The 22,694-nt window shown below is 47.7% G+C and overlaps 8 protein-coding genes across 8 annotated transcripts; 6 read left to right on the top strand and 2 right to left on the bottom strand.

The window, feature by feature from the left end:
• Nucleotides 1–28: 28 nt before the first annotated feature.
• F5147DRAFT_800189 (cytochrome P450) lies at nt 29–2,094 on the top strand (the record flags this gene model as incomplete). The annotated part of the gene is made up of 11 exons (XM_041443255.1): nt 29–87; nt 296–469; nt 516–664; nt 715–830; nt 883–996; nt 1,059–1,248; nt 1,305–1,386; nt 1,443–1,568; nt 1,618–1,628; nt 1,691–1,820; nt 1,876–2,094. The coding sequence occupies 11 exons, from the start codon at nt 29–31 to the stop codon at nt 1,955–1,957; spliced, it is 1,233 nt and encodes a 410-aa protein (XP_041284395.1). The 3' UTR covers nt 1,958–2,094.
• Nucleotides 2,095–3,507: 1,413 nt separating this feature from the next.
• Nucleotides 3,508–6,899, bottom strand: F5147DRAFT_765435 (uncharacterized protein; the record flags this gene model as incomplete). Its single annotated transcript, XM_041440747.1, has 13 exons — nt 3,508–3,668; nt 3,760–3,905; nt 3,958–4,026; nt 4,075–4,210; nt 4,445–4,493; nt 4,599–4,893; nt 4,941–5,255; nt 5,304–5,624; nt 5,764–5,976; nt 6,042–6,112; nt 6,157–6,269; nt 6,409–6,538; nt 6,599–6,899. 12 exons carry the CDS (start codon nt 6,897–6,899, stop codon nt 3,837–3,839), a joined length of 2,082 nt encoding a protein of 693 aa, XP_041284394.1. The 3' UTR covers nt 3,508–3,668; nt 3,760–3,836.
• A 482-nt stretch (nt 6,900–7,381) lies between these two features.
• F5147DRAFT_590064 (uncharacterized protein) lies at nt 7,382–10,524 on the top strand (the record flags this gene model as incomplete). Its single annotated transcript, XM_041432158.1, has 9 exons — nt 7,382–7,984; nt 8,035–8,236; nt 8,291–8,519; nt 8,573–8,708; nt 8,763–8,938; nt 8,986–9,082; nt 9,133–9,595; nt 9,713–9,829; nt 9,875–10,524. 9 exons carry the CDS (start codon nt 7,382–7,384, stop codon nt 10,522–10,524), a joined length of 2,673 nt encoding a protein of 890 aa, XP_041284393.1.
• A 271-nt stretch (nt 10,525–10,795) lies between these two features.
• Nucleotides 10,796–11,825, top strand: F5147DRAFT_590063 (uncharacterized protein; the record flags this gene model as incomplete). Its single annotated transcript, XM_041432157.1, has 2 exons — nt 10,796–11,018; nt 11,266–11,825. The coding sequence occupies 2 exons, from the start codon at nt 10,796–10,798 to the stop codon at nt 11,823–11,825; spliced, it is 783 nt and encodes a 260-aa protein (XP_041284392.1).
• A 577-nt stretch (nt 11,826–12,402) lies between these two features.
• Nucleotides 12,403–14,105, top strand: F5147DRAFT_782990 (uncharacterized protein; the record flags this gene model as incomplete). The annotated part of the gene is made up of 5 exons (XM_041442789.1): nt 12,403–12,483; nt 12,534–13,133; nt 13,189–13,233; nt 13,291–14,022; nt 14,073–14,105. 5 exons carry the CDS (start codon nt 12,403–12,405, stop codon nt 14,103–14,105), a joined length of 1,491 nt encoding a protein of 496 aa, XP_041284391.1.
• Nucleotides 14,106–16,375: 2,270 nt separating this feature from the next.
• Nucleotides 16,376–18,623, bottom strand: F5147DRAFT_733535 (alcohol dehydrogenase IV). The gene is made up of 10 exons (XM_041439422.1): nt 18,403–18,623; nt 18,176–18,329; nt 17,939–18,032; nt 17,740–17,915; nt 17,563–17,681; nt 17,476–17,513; nt 17,249–17,426; nt 17,126–17,198; nt 16,922–17,073; nt 16,376–16,873 (listed from the first exon to the last, which is right to left on the bottom strand). Exons 2-10 carry the CDS (start codon nt 18,257–18,259, stop codon nt 16,726–16,728), a joined length of 1,062 nt encoding a protein of 353 aa, XP_041284390.1. The 5' UTR covers nt 18,260–18,329; nt 18,403–18,623; the 3' UTR covers nt 16,376–16,725.
• A 272-nt stretch (nt 18,624–18,895) lies between these two features.
• On the top strand, nt 18,896–20,094 carry F5147DRAFT_782988 (uncharacterized protein; the record flags this gene model as incomplete). The annotated part of the gene is made up of 6 exons (XM_041442788.1): nt 18,896–19,095; nt 19,199–19,291; nt 19,354–19,366; nt 19,430–19,675; nt 19,730–19,783; nt 19,846–20,094. 6 exons carry the CDS (start codon nt 18,896–18,898, stop codon nt 20,092–20,094), a joined length of 855 nt encoding a protein of 284 aa, XP_041284389.1.
• A 1,061-nt stretch (nt 20,095–21,155) lies between these two features.
• Nucleotides 21,156–22,346, top strand: F5147DRAFT_660235 (uncharacterized protein; the record flags this gene model as incomplete). Its single annotated transcript, XM_041434660.1, has 1 exon — nt 21,156–22,346. One exon carries the CDS (start codon nt 21,156–21,158, stop codon nt 22,344–22,346), a length of 1,191 nt encoding a protein of 396 aa, XP_041284388.1.
• Between the last annotated feature and the right edge of the window lie 348 nt (nt 22,347–22,694).

Genomic DNA, 22,694 nt, shown 5'->3' with positions numbered 1-22,694 from the left:
GTGGCCTCTCATCGGGAACATCTTAGACATGCCTCACATCCGACATCAAGCCCTGGCTCACCTTTGCTACATGGGGCAAGAAGTATGGTGAGTACCTACCGTTTCACCGATATCATGCATTTCAAGGTCTTGTCTGCAGGTAACATCTCGCACATCGAAGTTTTGGGTCAACAACATTGTGGTGCTGAACTCCTGTCAAGGCTGCGATAGACATGCTTGGACATAGAACGCACTCTGTACTCTGACCGTCCTATTTTTTCCTGTTGGCGGTGAAACTTGTTGGCTGGAAACACAGCCTGGGCCTTCTCCCTGATGGTGACCGCTTTCGCCGGTACCGCAGGAACATCCACCGCATGATTGGCAGCCGAGCCGCAGTAGGCATATACAGCCAGATCGAAGAGGTCGAGACTCGCCGATTCCTTCAGCGTGTGCTCACGAAACCCGGTCAACTACAGGCACATGTCCGACAGTATGTATTATTTGTCTTTGCATTGACATGATCTTGATTTTTATAGCACCGCTGGTGCCATCATTCTGCGCATCTCTTATGGTGATGAAGTGACGAAGAACGACGATCCTTTTGTTGACCTTGCGGATCGCGGTTTAGATCTATTCTCGCGTTCCACTGCTCCTGGTGCCTTTGTGGCTGATTTTATGCCATTTTGTAAGCCATAGTATCCCGATGTTTACTTCTATTTCCCTCACCATTTGTAGTGGTCAAAGCCCCCGAATGGTTCCCTGGTGCTGGCTTCAAGCGCCTAGTCCCTGAATGGCGTGAGACCGTCGAAAAGATGGTTTTTACGCCGTACAATTTTGTCAAGGATCAGATGGTGATCAACATCTGTAGTTTTGCGATCATGTGTAGAATTTTAATTTTTACAGGCAGCCGGAATTGCCCTGGAGTCTTTTACTTCGAATCTGTTGGAAAACCGTACGTTGTCCGTAGAAGATGTGAAGTGGTCTGCTGCATCTCTATACGGCGGCGGTGCCGACACGGTTAGTCCCTCCTTATCTACTACCAATCATTATTTCTCAGAGTATTACCCTGCTTTCCTCAGACTGTTTCTGCAATATACTCGTTCTTCCTGGCCATGACACTATTCCATGATGTGCAGAAGAAGGCTCAGGCCGAAATAGATGCTGTCATCGGTCCTGATCGTCTTCCCTCCTTCTCCGACAGAGGTTCTCTCCCCTATACCGAAGCACTTGCTACAGAAGTACTACGATGGAATGTTGTCGTCCCTACCGGTCAGTGTATCTTGTTTATCACATTCTTCAGTTGCTGAAGGGTATCTCAATGACAGGTGTCCCCCACCGTGTCACCGAGGATGACATCCATGACGGGTATTTCATTCCAAAAGGTTCCTTGGTAATACCTAACATTTGGTTGGTACACCCATTCTCTGCATTTGATATTTTAACAGAATGCAATGTAATGACAGGTTCATGCTCAATAATCCACACACATATGCTAGTCCCTTGCAATTCAACCCTGAACGCTTTTTGTCTAATGACGGAAAAAAGCCTGAGACCGACCCCCGGAAAATCTGCTTTGGTTTTGGGAGACGGTGAGCATAGAGTTGGTTACCTGTAAAATGCTAACTTTGTGCTTCGCAGCATCTGTCCAGGTATGCTCAACTCACAGAAAGCGCTGATAAATATTCCGATGTTTCTTGTTTTTGATGTGCAGGTATGCACCTCGCTGAAGCCTCCATCTGGATCTCTGTTGTGATGTCACTGGCCGTATTCGATATTTCCAAAGTCGTCGTGAACGGTGTTGAGATCACCCCTGAGGTCGATCCCTCATCTGGCACAATCAGGTATGTCACATGTCTTATCATGTCCGACGTCGGTCTGAATAGACACGATTTTCAGTCATCCGAAGCCCTTCAAGTGTTCTATTAAGCCCCGCTCTGCGAAAGCCATCGAGCTTATTGAACAGGATGCTAACTACTAAGGGTGCGAAGATGAAAGCATACATGAAGGTGTGCCACATCGCATTATGGCACATGTCTATATGTATCGCTTTATTTTGTAAGAATATTTTATGATGCGTGCTTTGGTATAAATCGGGCTACCGTCATCATGACAATCAGCCTGCAGTCTGGCACCTCCCTCCCGTTGATCAAGTGTATATTCAAGTTCGTCCAATGACTGCAGCTAGGAAGTACATTGCTTTGATACGTTTATGCTTATCCTATCTTTGAACATAGAAATTCGGATGGCCTAAATTATGGTATACAAAACACGACTAAGCCATCAAAAAATATGCAATCATCGTCCTCCAAGCCAACTTGAATGGAATTGTGAGCACCACATCGAAAACCCACTGCGTAACGTATTTCTTGCCGTTCGATAGCTAGCGCAACAAAAGGCGACCCCGACGTAGAGTATATAGTGACCACCTTCGATACATTCAGTCCTTCGGTTACGGTATCCATGATACTAACGAAATCATGGCACCTGTGGCGGGCAGAGAAAGAGAAGCTATGAGACCTACGGGGCCGCACTGACAATAAGCACGGTCGTGCTCTTAAGGAGAGACATTATCTGCTTGGAGGAGTAAAGAATGATTAAGCAACTGAGACAACAAAGACGACTTCAACCTCACCGTCAGATGGATCTCTGGACACATCAATGTCCCAGGAAATGAGAAGACCGACAAAGAAGCGAAGAAAGCGTCAGAAGGACCCAACCACAACAGTTCAAAGGACAACCTACCCAAATTCCTACGCGACGGTCTACCCAGCAGTATATCGGCAGTCAAGCAAGCCCACAAGCAGCGGAACCCGGGCCAAGAACGCTGGGAACGCACATGATCCAAATCTCCTCGCTACGCTCGCGTGGCCACCATAGACCCCAAAATCCTGAACTGTTCCGTCATCAAACTCATTGGTAAACTCCCCAAGCGCCTAATAAGCCTCTATATGTACTTCTACAGCCTAGTAGCAACAAACTTCCAGAACCTGATGCGAAAAAAGGGCATGGTGAAAATGCTGCACCACTGCTGCGACTGCTGCGCGGCATCTGCCGCGACCACTGCTGCGATGTTCCTAAACGGTGAGTGCGCATTAACTACACTTACTTACTGCTAATCACTGGAACCTCCCAGTACTTGTCCTCCGAACGAGCCATGGACTCGAGGGTGCTCCGATTCCTTATATGTGTATCCACGCTCCCAGAGTCACGGTCAGGCGATATCACCGAGATTCGTAGTACTCCCGGTCTGCAAGTCAGGTCTCTTAAACAATTATCTTGTTACTAAACGATCTTTCATACTGCATTGTAGTCTGATTCCTCCGCATACAATGTTATTTTTATTTCTTTTTAATGAGCGACTGCGTAGTCTGACGCGGCCATTGGCACCTTTCTTCGCGTTCTCGGTCCTCCATGGAATTTTTTTACCTGTCGCTCCTGAGCGTTGAGGCCTAGGTCCAGTCAGTCCAGTGACACCTGTGTACAGCCCCACAGCCCGGGCATATGCATGAGGATTGGCAGCTGAGCATGCTAATTTTTCGTTAGGTGTAGTACTATACGAGTAGGGCGGGCATGGTCACGATTGTCATTGTGTTCGTAACATATGTTATTAGTATGGGATGTATATGACTTTTCCGGGGCATTCCTGATGAACGAGTTTTGTTCCGCAGTCATTTGAAGCGTGCAGTTGACTGATGAGTGTGAATTTGTGTGTAGCAGGACGTGTGATGGTTTAGCAAGTTGGCTCGTCAGAAACAATGATTCTGAGTCCAATACACGTACTAGTACACCATGTTCGAAAACCATCTACCCAGTTCTCAACATCATCACTCCGTCCCTTACCGCCTCCTTGATTCCTGTTAGCCCAGTATTGTTGAGGGCGCTGCATTAGTAGGATAATAGTAGCTATACATGTGCTGGATTAAGTCCTGTTGTCCTTGTCAGCCTCGCAGTGCGCACACAGAAGATTGCAAGACATACTAGTAGAATGACAAATTTGACCATTGCTAGTGCATAATCTTGAGGATCAAACGACACAAGTTGCTCAAGCTACCGATAGCAGAAAGTCAGCTTGATTTGGAATTGAATATGAGTTACTGACAAGTGTCGCAGCACTTTGTCGCGGGCGTTGCGGTCGTCGCGGTCATCGCGGGCACCTTCTTTCCATATTTGGGGGGTGCTGCGATATGGTGCCCGCGACGACCGCGACGACCGCGACGCCCGCGACAAGGTGCTGCGACACTAGTATACTTACATCAGGAAAACATCGAGTTCCTTAAACGCTCCTTATTTGCCTTAATTTGCTCAATAAGGAACTTTTAAGGCCGTTTTTCGTCCTTAAATTAAGGAGACTAAGGAGATCCCTTTCCTTAAACTAAGGAAATAAGGAGGATAAGGAGCGGATAAGGAGCGGATAAGGCGGTCAAGGCATGTTATTATTTCAATAGACACAGAATAATCCAAGTACGCTAAGGCGAAAATAAGGACGTCAACGAGTTCAAGGCGGTCAAGGCGTGCTATGAAAATGACAAAAAAATATTAAAAACGGTGTAGGACAGCAATTGACGAGAGCAGAGATTGAAGTGAAACGATACGAGGCTTTCAGATACGGATACGTGTACGTGGATTGACGGGGGTTTCACCATCGAGAATAGTAGACTCGTCCTTGCGGCGAGCACGCTTCATGTACGCCTGAGATCGTTCCACAATTTCTTTGATGCGGTCGAAGGGCAGCTCCTCGATCCGTTCCATGTACGCGAGTGTATCAGTCTCCCAATTACCCGCAGAAAAAGCAGTGCCTGTGTTACTCATTTTGTTTGTGGACTGATTGAGAGTCAACGCGATCTTGTGTTTCCCGTGGTCCGAAGTATCTTCCACAATCAGGTCGTCGCGAGCTAAAATAAGTGCACGCTCGGCCTGCAAATGAAAGTTAGCAAGTTTTGTAAAGGTGCTGCAAAACTCACGGCTGCAGTGGTCAGTGCAAGGGCCGTTTGATATCCAGGTAAGCCGAAGTCGAGCGAGTCAATTATCTGGCGTCCTTGGGTGGCATTGAGTTGAACAGCGAAGATGCGCAAGATGAATTCCGATAGGAAAGCTCCAGGTGAGTCTTCGTTATCCGGATCTTCATATACAAAGCGCGAATCTTCAAGTTGATATTCGGCATAGTCTTTGCGTGCCTCCTTGGTCTTGAATTCGTCCGTGGAGGCGAAAAACGCCATGAGAATCGTGATAGCGGTGGAGCCGAAGTTGCCTCTCCATTCAGAGATCCTTTGGCATACCTGCCAACATAGTTGTCAGCTAGAAGTACCGGAATACAATTTACTTACGACGTTGAAGGCAAGATTACAGCCATCATCATTCCTAAAGTCTCCAGGCTGCTTACACACCGCCATGAATATATCCTCGAGAACGTCTGAGAGTTTCTCATCGGGGATGGTCCATGGATAGCTGTTGTTGCCGACCCAGTGCATGACCGTTGGAATAAATATGGAACGAAAGCTGAGATTCTGAACAGCGCTGGGCAAGTGAGAATTCTTCGGCTTTTCTTTCTTCAGATTGAGTATCGTACGTGGCGCACGTCCATTTTCGGTTTTGACGAACTTGGATGTTGGACCGTCCATCGTGGTATCCATGACGCTAACTGACATCTGCATAGGAATTTGTCAGCGTTGTCAGGCGACCTGAGCAAATTCTCCATACAGAGCTTGTGAGTCGACTGCTTGAGACCTATAAATCCATGATAGTGGTGAGCGATTCATCTATCTCACAGGACCCACCAGTACTTACCTCAATAATGTCACCCTGCTGATCCGTCATCTCAACATCCTCATCCTCATCCTCAGCCGCACCCTCATCCTTGTCCGGAATATATTCGTCGGCATCGTCTTCTTCCATTTCACGCGGCTCTTCGGGCTCGAGGTCATCCAATGAGGTCGTGGACAAGGTACGCTTCCGTCCCCTCGTGGCATCATCAACAGTCTCAATCATACGCACGACACCCTGCATTGATTTTAGCATTCCCCATTCACAATCATGAAGTCACTCACCTGACTACCCCGACTCACAGTTACGCTCTCATCATGATCTTCAGGTAGGTTTTCGTCTTCGGATATGTCCGCATCCCTGCTTGCAATCACTAAAAACTGTTAGCGATGTGTGCAGACATGAAACTCAACCTACCACTGGCATGTGCACTTGGTGGCGCAGATGGCTTCCGTTGGGACTTCGATGCCACGCTTTTAGCCCACTTCCCCACTTCCACCTCCTCTGTCGATATGGCGTGTTCAGATCCCCTACATTGCAGTGAGTGAAATATGTCGAAGTAATAAAGAGTCAGCTCTGATAAGAGTAACATCGCAGTTAAGACGAACTTACAACGACCTTCGATTTTTCCCACTGTCACTGCCCCTGCCCGCGCTTAGTACAACGCACGTTGTAGATGATGTACCATTGTTGGACACCTTTCGATTGGCGTTGACACCATCCTTGAAGGTGAGTTTCAAGCCTGGATATTTCTTCTTCGGGGCGTCAGTGCTTTTGGACACTGGTTTTGCCCCAACAGCTGTATAAATGTCAAAGAACTGGTAAGTCTTGCAACAGCATTGTATTGCGTAAGGCTTACGCGTCTTGTCGGGGTTTGCAGTTGGCGCTGCCTTGGTCACTGGGCGCGGCTTAGGCTTTGGTCTGACAAGGCGTCCTGGGCCAGCACGTTGAGCTGTCTGCTCAACAGCCATAGCATCTTCCGTTGCAGCGACCTTCTTTTGAGCATCTTCTAAGGCGATTGCCTTGGCTGATTTCTCTGCTGACGCCTTTTTTCTTTCAGCTGCAATTACATCCTTTGGACGTGCTACGCGACTCGCTTCAAGAACTATCTGTCCAGGATGTTTGTTAGCATTCCCTGGGCGCGTTGCAGGTCGAGGCATGGTGAGATCTAGGACAAGCTGTTGGAGGAATGCTGGTAGCAAGGTGTTGAAAGAATATGGACGCTAGCAAAAGGTGGCAACGAACGGGTGAAGTTATATTTTTTTCGATTGAGCATGTCATAATTTCTGATTCACACACTTAGTATTAGTCTAGTCTGCATTCTACGTATTCTGCTCCCTGGTATCCATCTCACTGCGACTACCCACTGTCCAACATGGCCCCAGCTGTCACCAGGCTCGTTTGTCGGTTTCCAAACTGCAATCGGGTCTTCAAAAACAAGTCTGGCCTCACTCAGCACACACATGCGAAGCACGGTACCCCACAAATACAAAACCTCAATCGCACAGCTCCGCTCACAGGTCCCGGATTTATACCTCCACGGAGTCGTTCTCCCACTCCAGCAGGTGTTATCGATGAGAATATTTATGATGACCCGGCTGGCGACCAGGGTTTTGTACCTGAGGAAGGTACTTGGGCGGATATGGGGCGCTTATTGCGTACTTTCCATCCGCACCTCACAGGTGGGCGTTTTTTAAGGAGTTCATCTTACTGTTACTCATTTTTTGTCTTAGGGCTCAAATGCGATGCTAATGGGGCATTTATTGACCAGGATGCACCCCCGCCACCTCACACGGATGCCCCCCCAACCGATTGGACGCCTTATGACAATCGTGTTGAATTTGAGACGGCGGAATTCTTATTCACGCGCAATCAAATGTCTGCAAGGCAGATTGATACACTTCTCGACTTGTGGGCCGCGACTCTCATAAAGCACAATGACGCCCCCCCATTTGCAAACCATAGGGACATGTACGCTACAATTGATGCAACACCACTCGGCGATACCCCTTGGAAGAGCTTTACGTTGTGCTACAACGGAGCCAAACCCGAACAAGACGTACCGCCGTGGATGGATGGACAATATGATGTCTGGTATAGAGATCCATTGGAGATGACGCGTGGCATTTTGGCAAACTGTGATTTCGATGGAGGAATTGAGTATTCACCCTACCGCGATTATACTACCGAGGACAAACGATATTGGAAGAACTTTATGTCTGGTGACTGGGCGTGGAATCAGGCAGTACGTCTCTTTCATATTTACATTTTTGGCATACTAACAATCATCTCAAGGATGTTCTCGCTCAAAATGAGGAGAATCATGGTTCGACATTTGTACCATTGATTATCGGCAGTGATAAGACTGTTGTTTCTGTCGCTACTGGTCAGACCGAATACCACCCACTCTATCTCTCAATCGGGAACATTCACAATAGCGTACGACGGGCACATCGCAATGGTGTTGTGCTCATTGGATTTCTTGCGATACCGAAATGTAGGTGCTTGTCATTCTCAATGGATCACTGTATCATAACCTTCATTTGTCTAGCTACGAAGGAACATAATGACGACATCAAGTACAGAAATTTTCGACGGCAGCTATTCCAGCGCTCCCTTGCGAAGATTTTCGAGTCTGTGAAACCTTTCATGGAAAATTTCGATGTCACACGCTTTCCGGATGGCCACTATCGACGAACGGTGTATGGCTTGGGCCCTTACATAGCGGACTATCCAGAACAGATACTTCTCTCTGGCGTCGTGCAGAACTGGTGTCCACGGTGCGTCACCAAACTTTGTTTTGCTTTTCAACGACTTATTTATTATCAAATAGGTGTCTAGGAAATAGGAAGGACCTTGACGGCGCTCAACCATGTCTCCATCGACGCAAAGCACATACTGAGTTGCTCGTCGAGCAACTCACATACAAACAGGCTTGGGAACAGTATGGCATCATTGCCGATCTCGTTGTAAGTTGCTCACTGAAACTCGCTAGGTCCAATCTCACCTTTTTGCTTTTCTAGCCATTTACAAATGACTTTCCTCGAGCGGACATCCACGAGCTCCTATCTCCGGATATCTTGCATCAAATAATCAAGGGAACTTTCAAGGATCATCTGGTTGATTGGGTGGGAGAGTATCTTCTGGTCACACACGGTACCCGTCATGCGGCTGAGATAATGGATGACATTGACCGCAGGTACGCAAATCTATGATGTTTTGCTGATAACTACTAATAACATACAGGATAGCAGCAGTTGCCCCATTCGCTGGGTTGCGACGCTTTCCTGATGGGCGAGGTTTTCGGCAGTGGACGGGTGACGACTCAAAGGCATTAATGAAGGTATGCTGTGTATTCCGTTCCAAACGACATGTGAGCTGACTCGTATTTAGGTCTATCTAGCTGCAATTGAAGGTCACGTCCCTCAAGATGTGGTGCGCACATTCAGTGCATTTCTAGAATTTTGCTACATTGTGAGGCGCGAGGCTCTCACTGAAGATGACCTCGTAAAACTACAAGATGCCCTCGACCGCTTTCACCAATATCGGGAGATCTTCAAGACAACCGGTGTGGTCTCGACATTCTCCCTTCCGCGTCAACACTCCCTGTGCCACTACATATTACTGATTCGACTTTTCGGCGCACCCAACGGCCTTTGCTCTTCAATTACCGAGTCCAAGCACATCAAGGCAGTTAAAGAACCTTGGCGCCGATCTAGCAGGTTTAACGCACTCGGACAAATGCTACTAACAAATCAACGCCTCGACAAACTTGCAGCCGCTCGCGTAGATTTTGAGGCACGCGGTATGCTTCGTGGCTCTTGTCTGTCCAATGCTTTGGGAGAACTCAGGAGACGTACGTGATCTTTCGCTGATGATGTAGCCCTTCTCATATCCCCAATAGGTCAGAATATTCCTGCAGACGACGACTTAGAACCGGATGACGACGCGGAGGCTAATATGGCGCAAGAAGGCCATCATGGGCGCCTGCGTATCCACGAGCCTCAAAATCAATCCGTTGAAGTGGATGCTGGTGAGATTATTGATGGACCGACTGTAGAGTCCCATGTTGAGCTTGCATTAACTCCTCGTATGTTAAACGTTTTGCTCCTGGACCCTTTCTGACAATGAATAGGTTGTGCACGAAATGTTCATGCACTCAGCCTCGAACTCGACCTTCCACGCCTCCCGTTTATGATTCAGGAATTCATACATGATCAACTCTATTCAGACGATCCCAACCCTCCTGAGTTTGATCCGGCAACAGCGCAAGTATTCCTAGGGAAACTCACCCTCTTTAATTCTGCTGCAGCCTCGTTCCATGCACCCAGTGATCTGAGTGGTACAGGAGGTATGCGTCGCGAGCACATCAGGGCAACACCATCGTGGCGCACTGGCGAACCGAGGCATGACTGTATCTTCATCAACATGGGTGTTGACTTCGACTCTCCCATGAATGGACTCGCAGTTGCGCGAGTCCTTTGCTTTTTCTCATTTAACTATCGGACCTCATACTATCCCTGCGCCATAGTTCATTGGTATTCTTATGTCCACGAAGAACGCGATCCCGACACAGGCATGTATGTCGTCACGCCGGCGACAACTGGTGACGATGTCCCAGACGTCTCAATTATTCACATCGATTGTATCTTTCGCGCTGCCCATCTCATTCCAGTCTATGGCCCGGACTTTATCCCAAAAATAAGTCCACACGACTCATACGACATGTTCAACTCCTACTATGTCAACAGATATGCCGATCACCACGCGTTTGAAATAGCGTGATTGTGGTACGTCCTTGCCTCTCATTTTGTCGTCCTTTTGCTAATTAAATACCCTACAGACCCATCTAGATGACAGAATACAATGCGATGCTCGACAACCGCCGCCCCTACGACAACCCACATTTCCCCAGGCAGGCAGGCTCCAAGACCATATCGTCTTCATATGGGTTGTGCGGCTTTCCTGGCCTGCTGCCTTCAACCTCGCTGTTGGGTACAACGTGAAGCAGATGGTCACAGCTGGTTCCAAGGGTTCATACATCAACATCTCGCAAATGTCTGTCTGTGTCGGGCAGCAAAGTGTTGAAGGTCGTCGAATCCCATTCGGGTTCCGTCATCGTACTCTTCCCCATTTCACCAAGGACGACTTCAGCCTGGAGGCATGTGGCTTCGTCAAGAACTCATATCTACGAGGGTTGACGCCGCAGGAGTTTTTCTTCCATGCCATGGCTGGAAGAGAAGGTCTTATTGATATGGCCGTCAAGAAGGCAGAGACTGGTATCATTATGCGAGATTCAAAAAGCGAGATTCAAAACAGGTAAAGCGTTGCAATTGCGTGATTTCACATGAAATGCATCTTCTTGGACAGGTCGTCTCGTCAAGGCATTGGAGGATGTGATGGTACACCATGGCCGTCAAGAAGGCAGAGACCGGTATCATTATGCGAGATTCAAAAAGCGAGATTCAAAAACAGGTAAAGCGTTGCAATTGTGTGATTTCACATGAAATGCATCTTCTTGGACAGGTCGTCTCGTCAAGGCATTGGAGGACGTGATGGTACACTATGATGGCACTGTTCGCAACTCGCTTGGAGACCTCATCCAGTTCGTGTATGGTGAAGACGGTATGGACGGTGCGTTCATCGAACGTCAGAAGATTGAGACGTTTGGCCTTGACAATGAAGCCTTTGAGCACAACTATCGCGTTGATGTCACGGATGGCAAGAATGGATTCTTGCCTAATACCCTCCAGATTGGCGTTGATGATAGCTCTCTGGAGCTGCAGATGAAGTTGGACGAAGAATACAACGAGCTTTTGAACGACCGCCGTCTTCTACGACAATTCATATTTCCCCAGGCAGACGGCCTTAATCCTCACTATTATACACTTGTACAAAACTCACTCTACGCTCAAGCCACACGTTCTGTCTCGATTCCTGCTCAAATGATAGGTAAGTTCTCATCAAATTCGAGATGTACTCGCACTCACCATGGTCTACAGTCACTCGAGGCTCGAGCAACGCGCTCTGTTTCGATTCCTTCAAAAACGGCCCCCCGCCCTCTTCAAGAACTTGAAGCACAATAATCCCTCTCCCGCTCTCGCCTTCATCTCGTTTGCTCTCGCCTCTGCTTCTTCTGCTCTCGCCTCCGCTTCTTCTGCCCTCGCCTCAGCTCTGATTGCAGCCTCCGCCCGGACAGCCACATCTCCCCACTTGCACGTCTTTCGTTGCAGTTGCACGCGAGATCTTGGAGCCATCTGATTCACCAGCACCCAGTAAGCAATGTTTGACGCGACGATTATCGATTAAAACTTACTATGATGTTTTTTTCTTAGATTTTGTAGATTTCCGCGATTGATGTGTAGATGACGAGCGAGTTGTTGTTGTCGGCGTGTCGCGCGTCTATCAGTGCTTATTGAAGTAAACGCTAACATAATACATAACATGTTTTTTTTTGGCGCTCAGCAGGCGCCTTATTTTACTTATTTTACTTTCAAAAATACAACTGCCTTTGATGCCTTAACCGCCTTGAAACGACTTCGCTCCTTAGAATACATTTCGCTAAGGAACACACTAGTTCCTTATTCTCCTTAGCAGCCTTAAAATTAATTTTAAGGAACTTTAAGTAAGCTAAGGACCGAAAAGGAACTCGATGTTTTCCTGATGGAGTTTCTGTTCCTTGCTGATCTCCATGTTTACATTCTGTCCTTCCTTCCTTACCAAGATATCCTTCAATGTACATCCGTGAGTACTTTATTTGCTGATACCCCTATGTACTGACAGTTGTCTTGCAGGTATGTAGAGACCTTCGCCAGACGTACCTGTCATCTTCTGAGCTCCAATATATTGTTGAACTCAGTGGTCAACAACTACTTCCTGTTGATCTCCCTCTCGATAGCCACACTCCTACTATCTCAGAGTGTCTACAACTCCTGAGGGACAAAGCTCATGCATGGTTCCAGTTGAACACTCAACCTGTCGAACACGTTGATGTCTCAAACAAGTACATTATGAAACTTACATTCATGTCAAATGGGCATTTCTGCCTCATGGACGACCCAACCCTGCATCATAACTATTTACGGGGTCCAACCATCTCCAAGATCTTTCCAATACTACAAAAGCCCTCACAGCGAGTGTTTGACTGTGCATGGCATTCAAATACACTGTCCTCAGTTCCCAATGCACAGCTAAATGATATTCTCATGGACCCAACGCAAAATCTGCTCGCTGCTGCATACCACGTTCCTGATGGGCTGGATGTCTATATCGACATTTACCTTTGGATGGAAATGGCGCTCACCCCCAAGCTGCTGGACCTATGCTGTTTATGTTACCAGAGCTGCATGGACCTCAGAACATTCTCCCAAAATCTGAGGGTTGGAGGATTCGGAGTCTGGGGAGGCTTATGGCTCTCTTGCACTCCCTGAGACTCAATGATCCAGACAGGATCCTGTGGTGGTTGCAGATTTGGGACTGGCAGCACTCGATGACGTCAAATGTGAGCAAGCCTTGTCGATTGAAAGACTCAATGACTGATGGATTATTTAGAGTGTCCTCAGTGACGCTACATCTGGAAGTCAAATCTCAATTGATCATTATTTCCTCAGAACTAGTAGATTGCTTATGATTGTCGGCATCAATTTGAAGGTCTATTCCATCGAGGATATGTCTCAGGCGCCACAATTGCTCACATGCTTCTTGTTGCCTGTACCTGTACGTGGTACACATTTCCTCTCCAACAACTCAAAGGACGATGGTGCACAAAGTAGGCCGCAGCCAGGGATGCAACAAAAAATGTGGAAATCAGATCCTACTCATCAAATCATATCCCTGAACATGTCACCTTCCCTCCATTTTGTCATTTCTACCAGGATTTTCTTCGAGCCCAACTTCATTAAAGGGGGGTCAACATCGATACCTTGGAAACATTGGGGCCCGTTGAATACTCGTATTTTCCAGCACTGTTCAGACGTTGTTGATTCTGCTACTGGGAGTCGAGTCTTGAAGGTGGAACATGCAATTGACGCAACAGACAGTAATGATTTCTTGGAGTACAGTTTGCGTGTGATGGACTTTAGCCCATTAGCTATCAAGTATGGGCAGGGCCTAGGATGGTTGGTGATAGAGCCATCTACGATAGACCTGGATGGACAGTCTTTAACAACATCCCTGCCTTATGTTGAGGTTGTGTTGAGCAAGATATCCAGTTCTACAGATGAGCTGTTGTTCTCATCGATTGATGAAGACAGAATTTACGTGTTCCATGTCCATGATTGCTTTGTAAGCTCTTCCCTGTCTCAAGGAAGCCTGATCTGATTTTAAACCTACAGGTCAAGGTCATTAAGATTTGGGAAGGGGTTTGAAGTGTGCTCTATTCAGGGCAATACATAAGTTCTACATGTAGTGGGAGTAGATTGTTCATGTCGAGGATGCAATTGAACAGAAACACATATAAAGAAAGAGGAATTTTAATGGCCCAGTGAGAATGAGAAGTGTATGTCGAGTGCTTGCGAGATGCGTGAAGCACTTGGCGAGGATCCCGAAGCATCGTATATCCACTGGGAGCCTGTTTAGCGCATGGCAGGGGGAGAGGACTGCCAGTTGCAGCCAGTGCACTGGTGCTTGGAGCCTGAAAGGTGACTCTTGTGATATTGAACATCTCCACTGGTAGCACGCTACTGCGTGAGGCACCAGCAGCATTCGAGACCCTGGCGGTGATAATATGGGCTTGCTGGCAATGAGGACGTGGCGGCTGTGCCAAATGCCCTTTCCCGCTGATGGCATCAGCGCTACGCTATATGGAAATATCATCCGAGTCAATGGTAGATGGATTCAAAAGGTTAGAAACCTAACATATTTCCCTCACGGTATGCAGACATTCAGCACGGGAGTCCTGTGTGGGTGGTTGGATACTATGGCTCTGGAGGACAGAGGGTGTGAAAAAAAGTTGATCGTGTTCTTTGTCATGGGATGTGATGGTAGCGGTGCGGTTGTTGTGTCAAGGTGGGGAATGTCTGTTGAACTGGTCAGAGGTGCATCGAATCTGCTGCGACATGAAGACTTACATCATTGAAGAACCCATGGCGAGTCCAGCAAGTTGTGGTCGAGGCAATTGACACGGTCCTTGCTGCGCCTGCCTTGGTCGTGACGTGCTTGTGACGCGGCACTGTAACAAATTCTAGCATACAGATCATGTTCAAAACAACTTCATATGTTATTCCAAACACTTTAAATCCTCGTTAATGATCAACATATGGGTGTCTGCCTGCATACAGGCTCTATAGTGCTGTATTCACTTCTCACCAAATTTACAGTACTTGTCCTCTGTGTTCACACTACTAGTATGCATCTTGCGCGTCAGTCCTGTATTGTTGTATTACCTCTAATTCATTCATCTATGTTGGTTTTCAGACGTGTCAAGTGGTGTCTCACTTTGTCAAGCCTCGACCTCACCCTGTCAAGTTCGATCCACTCTCTATACTCTGAGTCTGCACCACCACATCAAGCCCCAACATGTCAGAAGCCTCGTTTAGGCTGGGTCAAGCACCATTCACACCACGACAAGTTCTCCCAAACATCTTCGCAGTCTTAATATCAACATCCACACTCTATGCCGCGTCAAGGCCTACTATCAGTGCAGCATCAAACAAGTTGTGCCGCATCAAACCTCGTCAGTGTCGTGTCACATGCACGTCAAACTTCATTCATGCCGCGTCAAACCAACTGTCACACTGTCCATATCAAGGATTCCGAAGAAGCAGGACCTGCAGGCAACCAGCAGTGGGGTTTGGATGCTGGCCAACATCACAGGTGATGGAATGTGTATCTCGGCATTCCTGATGAATGGGTTTCTGGAAGAGATTATAGCGAGAGTGAACTTGAAGTGGGGAAGACATTACTTGCTGCGTTCGATAGATATCTAACTTATGTGATTGACAGCATGGCCCCTTATTCAGTGATAACTCTGATGCTACATCTTTGGAGTCTGCAGACGAGTTATCCGAAGCTGTAGTTCCTTCTCGGCTGGCTGGAGGATGTCCTCCCGTTAAACATCAATGTGCTCCACAGGCTCGAAGGGCCCAGAGAGGGAGGGAAAGAAAATCGACATTGGCTTATGTACCTAGCTGTACATATCCCTACGGCAAATAAAATCCAACTTGATCTGGAAGTCAAATGTAGGACATATAGGAATGACTCATCAGTGCTGTGTCGCATGTGACTTCCCCACGATATAGCTATGACCGACAGAGGTCATTCCAACAGTGGTTGGGCTGGGGCTGAGCGTTGGCTCGGTTTGGACGCTGACAAGATTGCCGCCGGGTGGGTGGGAAACAAACTCGACAAGGTGGACTGTTGGATGATAGGTGTTATGCTGATACAAAATAAAATAAAATAAATAGTCGAGTCTTTCTTGTTGCCGCATCTGCACTAAACCAAGATCGTCATATTGCCAACTCAATGTTACTCAGACCAATACCCTTTATATAGGGTCATTGGAATTGTACTGATAGGTTGACTTCTTTCCGATGATCTTTCACAGCACTAATCACAGTTCAAAATATCTAGAAAACGGGTCTAACCTTCCCTCCCCCCCCCCTGCTGACTACTCTAGACCAATCAATATGTGACATGGGTACCGTCATCGCATGCTGGACTCGAATAGTATTACCACCCCCTGGCGCTCGCCTTTCTTTGTAATCTTTGCCAGGTCTTCCCAAACTGGAATCATGGAAACGAGCCCATCGACTGAGCAGTCCTACCACTATTGTTGATGCACTTCAATTACGCTCCACTAACGCACCTTTGCATTTCCTTCGACGGATGGACATGATGTTGTCCGAACCACCAAAATAAACAGAAAAAACCACCCACTTTAATTTCCTCAACTTGTTCGGGGCGGGCATTGCGAAAAATAGTTGAGTAAGGCTTGCGCATATATTTACATCGGTGTCATCCACCACTCGATAACGAGCAGGACTTGAATCAGTAAATGCTCTCCAAAATAATCTTGACCTTTGAAAGCAACTCTTCATCCTCTTGACCAACTGCACGGACCGCGATCTGTTCAATTTCGGCTGTTGGTACCCCATATTGGCTCAAAGTCTTCTGCAGTCCGAGCTCTTGCACAAGGCTATGGAAACTGAGAATTCATTCTGAGTGTATGGCAAAAGACACTTGCCTAGCGATCATGTACGATAGTTTCTTGACATCTCCGTCAACAGTCCCAGTTGATGGCTCTCTGAGATATAGTAAGGCTTCAGCAAGGTACTCCTTGTCCTCTTGACTTGCTATTTCCGCTTGTAGGTTGACGACCGGTGCAAGTGTCAAGCACTAGAGATAAATCGTGGTTAGGAAATTATGCGCGGGTTCCGGGTGTACTGACTGAGGTGATGCCATGCGGTATTCCATATGTTGCTCCGAGCTTATGACCAAGCGTGTGAGATAATCCTACCGGGCTTCACAAGAAATAATTGAATGTAAGCCACCTCCGCGTAATATGACTTACCTATGTGTTTCAATCCTTCGCGGCCATAAACTCATCCATGACGCAACCTGCAGCCTCTGCCTGGCAACGAGATCTTCGCTGTCTTTCTTTGATAATACAAGAAAACGGAAGAGATCCGCGATAGCAGCATGGCATAGCTTTTTCATTGGTAAGGGCACTCCAGGTCTGTATAGACTCTCTGTTTCCAGATATTTAGAAGCACGAGGCGCCGCGTATTATCTTCTTACCAACCGCATGGTCCAGCGCACGCATGCCAGTGGAAAGCCTTTGGAACGAAGTGAGCATACACCGGGGTCACTGGATTGATTATCTACCATAATTGTTCAGGTGTTGAAAGAGTCAACTCGGCGTCCAGTATGATCCCCGCTGGAGTAAGCTGTTGATGAGCAACAACTACCTTGTCACCCTGTTTATTGGTATAGCCTGCACCACACTAGAATATCTAAATGAGAAAGCGAGTTATTTATATCTATATCACTTCGAGATCTTACCGTGTACTCGGCCGCACTCAGGGTTGTTGGTATTGCGATTTGCCGCAAGAACTCCAGCTCTTTGCCAGACGTTTCTTGTGCTCTTTGTTGCTGCAGCCTGAAAATAATAGCCTTTGATGCATCGACGGGAGAACCTCCACCAACGGACACTATAATATCGGCATCGACTTCACGAACTTGGAGACGCCATTCTCGATACCAGCCTCAGGAGCGTGCTCCCCGATTTCCGAGAAAGTGGCACCAAATGCATTGGATTTCTTCAGAATGTTCTCGATTTTTGTCACAATACCAGTCTACGCTCCGAGTCAATTATATTGATTGACAAATCTGAAGCGATTCATGCATCAACTCACCTTGTCACGGAGAGACCTTCCTGTTACGACAAGTGCTCGTTTGGCTCCAAGAGTGTCCAAAAGTTTGGGAGTGCGGTTTCAACGCACTTGGGCCCGTAGTAAACACCCTCGAGTGTATTGGTATATGCGTAAGACCCAGCTGGCACTGTCTCGTTGGCAGTCGTCATGGTAGATAAGAGGTATTAATAATGTTTATTTCCTGTGAGTGAGTGAGTGGTCGCAGTGGAGTTTGATATGCTTCATTGAGAGGACCGTATAAATAATCGCCATATCATAACTGTCATTGCGACAATTATCTATCAGTACTCACTGAGGCGGCAGCCCGCATGTGAAATTCCAAGTCCACTGGCAAGTCGTGCACTCGCTGGCACGAGAACAAGGTTGGTTGTATCGACCTTTAGTTGTTGATATGGCCGAACCGTCCTCGTTACTTGACATAACGTGCCGCTTGGCGAAAACCGCTATCTGACAAGTTCCTGCCGAATGAAACGGTACCGCCGCCCGCGGACATGGCCTGCGACTTGCTCGGCCCGGTAACAGTCTATTTTTATAATAGTTTTCCATCGAGTGGACTTACATCCTGCTTAGATCCCAAATCTCACGACAGTGAACGACCATATGCATATGTGCATGCAACTTAAAGCTTAAGTACTGGTGGTAGCAATTATTTAAATAACGCAACCATGAGCTACCTGCACAAGTTTCGTCGACTACCCACATTGACCCCACTGCGTCCGACGGCCAGGAGACTTAGTACTCTCTACAACAAAAATTGCGCCTCTAGGATCCAGCTATTCTCGTCCATGTCAGATAGAAGCAACGAACCTACCCAGAACTCGGGACAGCCGTTCAACTTTGCCGCCTCATTCCGCGAGACTGACCCACCAAACCCCAATTGGCAACTGAGGCAGGGCCTCCCAGACCATGTCGAACCTGGAAAGTCGTGGAAAGCAGAAGAAGAGAAAGGCTGGAAGACTTGGAACCTCTCAGACATATCGTCAAGGTACGCGACCTCGTGCAGTGTTGTACAAACAGTGGTAGCAGAAGTTCTTGCTTCTCAAACCTAACCTTATCGTTCGCATATCACTGACTTGAACTGCTGACAGGGAGATATATCCTTTATTGACTTCATGCATCGTGCCTCGCCCCATCGCGCTTGTGTCCAGCACGTCTTCCAATGGGATACCTAACCTTGCTCCGTTCAGGGGAGTTTTTTTCAGCACGTTTTAGCCAACCAGTCTGACCTAACTTCATTGTACAGCTACTTTTCGATGGTGCGTCAGACATCTTTTTGAATGCCTTGAAATTGATTTGTTTGTGCTGCTGGTACCTGAAAGGTCGCGCACAATCCGCCGTTATTGAGCATTTCCTTCTCTCATTCTCCGCGGACTGGGAAGTCAAAAGATACCAAAGAAAATATACTCGCGACAAAACAGTTTACCGTAAGCATCGTCAGCGAACCATTCATAGAAGCAGCAAATATCACAACTGTCGACGCCCCTGCTGATATCGACGAGTGGGACATCAGTGGTCTAACCAGATCTGCCAGCGCAAGTCCATTCCGTTTAGCAGCCGCAGCACTTGTTGATCATGTGTCGCTCGCGTACGTATTGACCGCAATGCTTGCCCTTACATAGATAGACGTGAGGCCCCCATGGGTCAAAGAAAGTGCCATCAGTTTTGAATGCGAGGTAGGCATGCACTTCGTTGTTTTATTTGCCATGCTCGCTTATTAATGACATCGGCTTCACAGTTGTTCCATTCCTACGAGATTCGTCCGCCCAATTCGGACGAGGTCACGAACACATTGGTCTTGGGTCTCATAAAGCGGACACATATTAGAGAGTCCGTTTTGACTGCAAGCGGTACCGTTGATCCCGCTAAGCTTCGGGCCGTGTCGCGCTTAGGCGGTGATATGTACGCGAGGATCGGTGAAGGTTTCGAACTTTCCAGGCCACCTTGGACAGTGATACGAAGTCAAGTCACGTCTGAAACTGAGTAGGAAGTCTGTTGCACTATAGCGGATACGAGCTCGCATTGATAGAAGGGTCCGCATGTTCATATCAGTTTGCATTTGGAAGGTTTCAGGTCGAGGGATGCGAACGTTTCGAAGATGCCGAGACAACGTTCCTTTGCGTAACCATCAACCACTGAGAAGAGTCACGGATATGGAATGCGTGTCAATGGACCTGATCTTTGTAGCGAACTTGGTCCGAATAAACGACAATGTATTTCTCACCGCATGGAACAAGCTGCACTTCCCCATGGTACAGGTTGAAATGAAGCAAAGCTTACTCCAGGAGGCGCATGCCTTGAAAAAGATTAACCAAAAGTCAGAAACACAAGGCATAAACGTGGAGGAATGCACTGCTACATGCTTTAGAAGATGAAGCCACGATGCAGAGCACGATGCGCGTGCCTTATCGATGATAATTGTTTTGACAAAGAATGATCTTCCGGTGCAGATCAACGCCCCATCAACTGGAAATAGCACACGAATAGCCCACGAACAGGTGACAATTTTGACAGGGACAACATGTGTTAGCGAAAATTACGAACGATGATGGTCCACCATTCGCCGCGTTAACCTCACTAACTGTTTGAAGAAGCGCAGTCAACAGTCGCCGTGACTCCTCGAGGCAGCTAATGCTCCTTTGTATAGATAGTTGAGACAGATGCACTCCAACAAGTACTTATGTGTCCGTATATTATTCCACAGCCTTGTCTCCGGAAGCTTTTATTAGTCACGTGTATACAAGTACTTCCGCCGCATTCGGTCTCTCGCAGTTTAGAGCCTTTCTCTTCGTTTGTTCTTCCTCAACATTCAGCGCTCAGCGCTCAGCCCAAGTATTAGGTGTGTCTTCAGTTATTTTTTTTTCGTTAATAATACCCATGATAAGTTTCAAAGACTGTCGTTTGCAACAGATATTCTTGCTACTGAGGCGTACCCTAACCTTCCGGGTCGGATACGGCCAACAAACTACGTGAGTCGCTTCTAAAATCACATAAACATAAAATCTAAGTGTACCGATGGTTTGTTCTCCTCCAGGGTTCTTCCCGGGCATGGAGAATGATCCAGGGTCGGTTGCTGAACAACGCGCCAATGCGGTTGCAAAGCTCAAACGCGCTGCATCTTTACCACGACTGAAAAATGGAAGGCGGCCCCAGATGCACAATGAAGTTGTTAGCGAAGGCGAGAAAACCCTGCATGATGATGTCCAGGATCCATCACAGGACACACCCCCCGAGTGCGTCTCCAATAGCGACTACAAGCCGATCGTACAGCCCGAAGAGAACCCAGGGTCGCCTGAGCCGTCGAATGTAAACCGTAAACGCCGCTCACGTTCACGTTCACGTTCTAGGGGTTCCAAGGATCTCAGAAAATTCAAACCTCCTCAGTCTCCTTTGCCAACGTCTGTTACGCCCAGCAACGATTCTTCTCCTGACGATTCACCACCCTCGCGAGCTGAATACCTTCCACATTCAATTCTCGCACCAATACCCTCCCATCTTAATCCGTTACCCAATTCTCCGTTCATTTTACCTGGTTTCTTAACGGCAGAGAACCCTTTTCTACCTTCTGTACCTTCTGGTGCTTCTTCTCCTATCCCAAGACTTCCCACATTGGAGGCTCTGGTGTCACGTCAAGGGCTTCAACGATCGAATAGTGCAGGTGCAGCCCGCATGCTAACTTTACAGAGCACATTACAAAAGCTCACGGGTGGCACGGAATTAATGGATTCAACATTTCCATCTCCAGCAATGTCGCCTCCGCCTTCTGGCACTAAACTCGGTCGGAACAATACTGTATCTGGTGGGGAAAGCAGCGAACGTAGCACTGCTCGGAGGCTTATGATGGCTCAACTGAACAAGAGGATGATAAAGGAGACGGATATAGAAGAGGAAGATCCTCGACCATTCAGCCCTTCAAAGCGACGCCAGAGACGACGTTCAAAACGTCAGTCCGCTAATCGTCCTGTGGTGTCGACCACAGATGAATCCGATCTTGTTTCGACCAACGATGCCACGCCAAACCGTTCCAACACCCCTCAAACTCAACCCGATGAATTAGCCCCCAACGTCCAGCGCACATCTTCCAGCACTCCCATACCCCCGATACCAATATATCCTCTTGCAACCCCAAGCATCAACCTCAACGAAACCATCAACTCCAGCCGTCAATCCACTCCTGTGCGAGCTGTGCCACCCACTCACTTTGATCACGCTGCCAAAAAAAACGGGAGAGTGTTCTGATAGAGGATCCAGATGACGAAGACCGATTCCTCCACAGTCGACGTATTATGGATTACCAGGTGCTCCGAGTCGGCCGCATCCTAGCCTTTCTCCTCGCCTTCCCCATTCATCAGACTCCACTGACTCACCACTTCTTGATGTAACGAATGTACCGATATTCCTGGCCCCCCATCTTGAGAGGACTCCGTCTCGGCAAGCCAGATTCCCTTCTAGTCCCTTCGCGAGACCTCATAAGGAGATATCGTTGTCGTCTGACCAGGAGGAGGAACGCGATCAGGAGGAGGAGGAATTCTTTCCAACAGAAGCTTTTCGACGGTCTCCATATCATGATGGTCTTAACCGAGAAAT

Source organism: Suillus discolor (genome assembly GCF_016758755.1).
Source record: "Suillus discolor strain FC423 chromosome Unknown F5147scaffold_287, whole genome shotgun sequence".
In the NCBI taxonomy this organism is placed as follows: Eukaryota; Fungi; Basidiomycota; class Agaricomycetes; order Boletales; family Suillaceae; genus Suillus; species Suillus discolor.
Note: the sequence above shows the minus strand (reverse complement) of the source record. Positions and strands in the feature narration are given on the sequence as shown.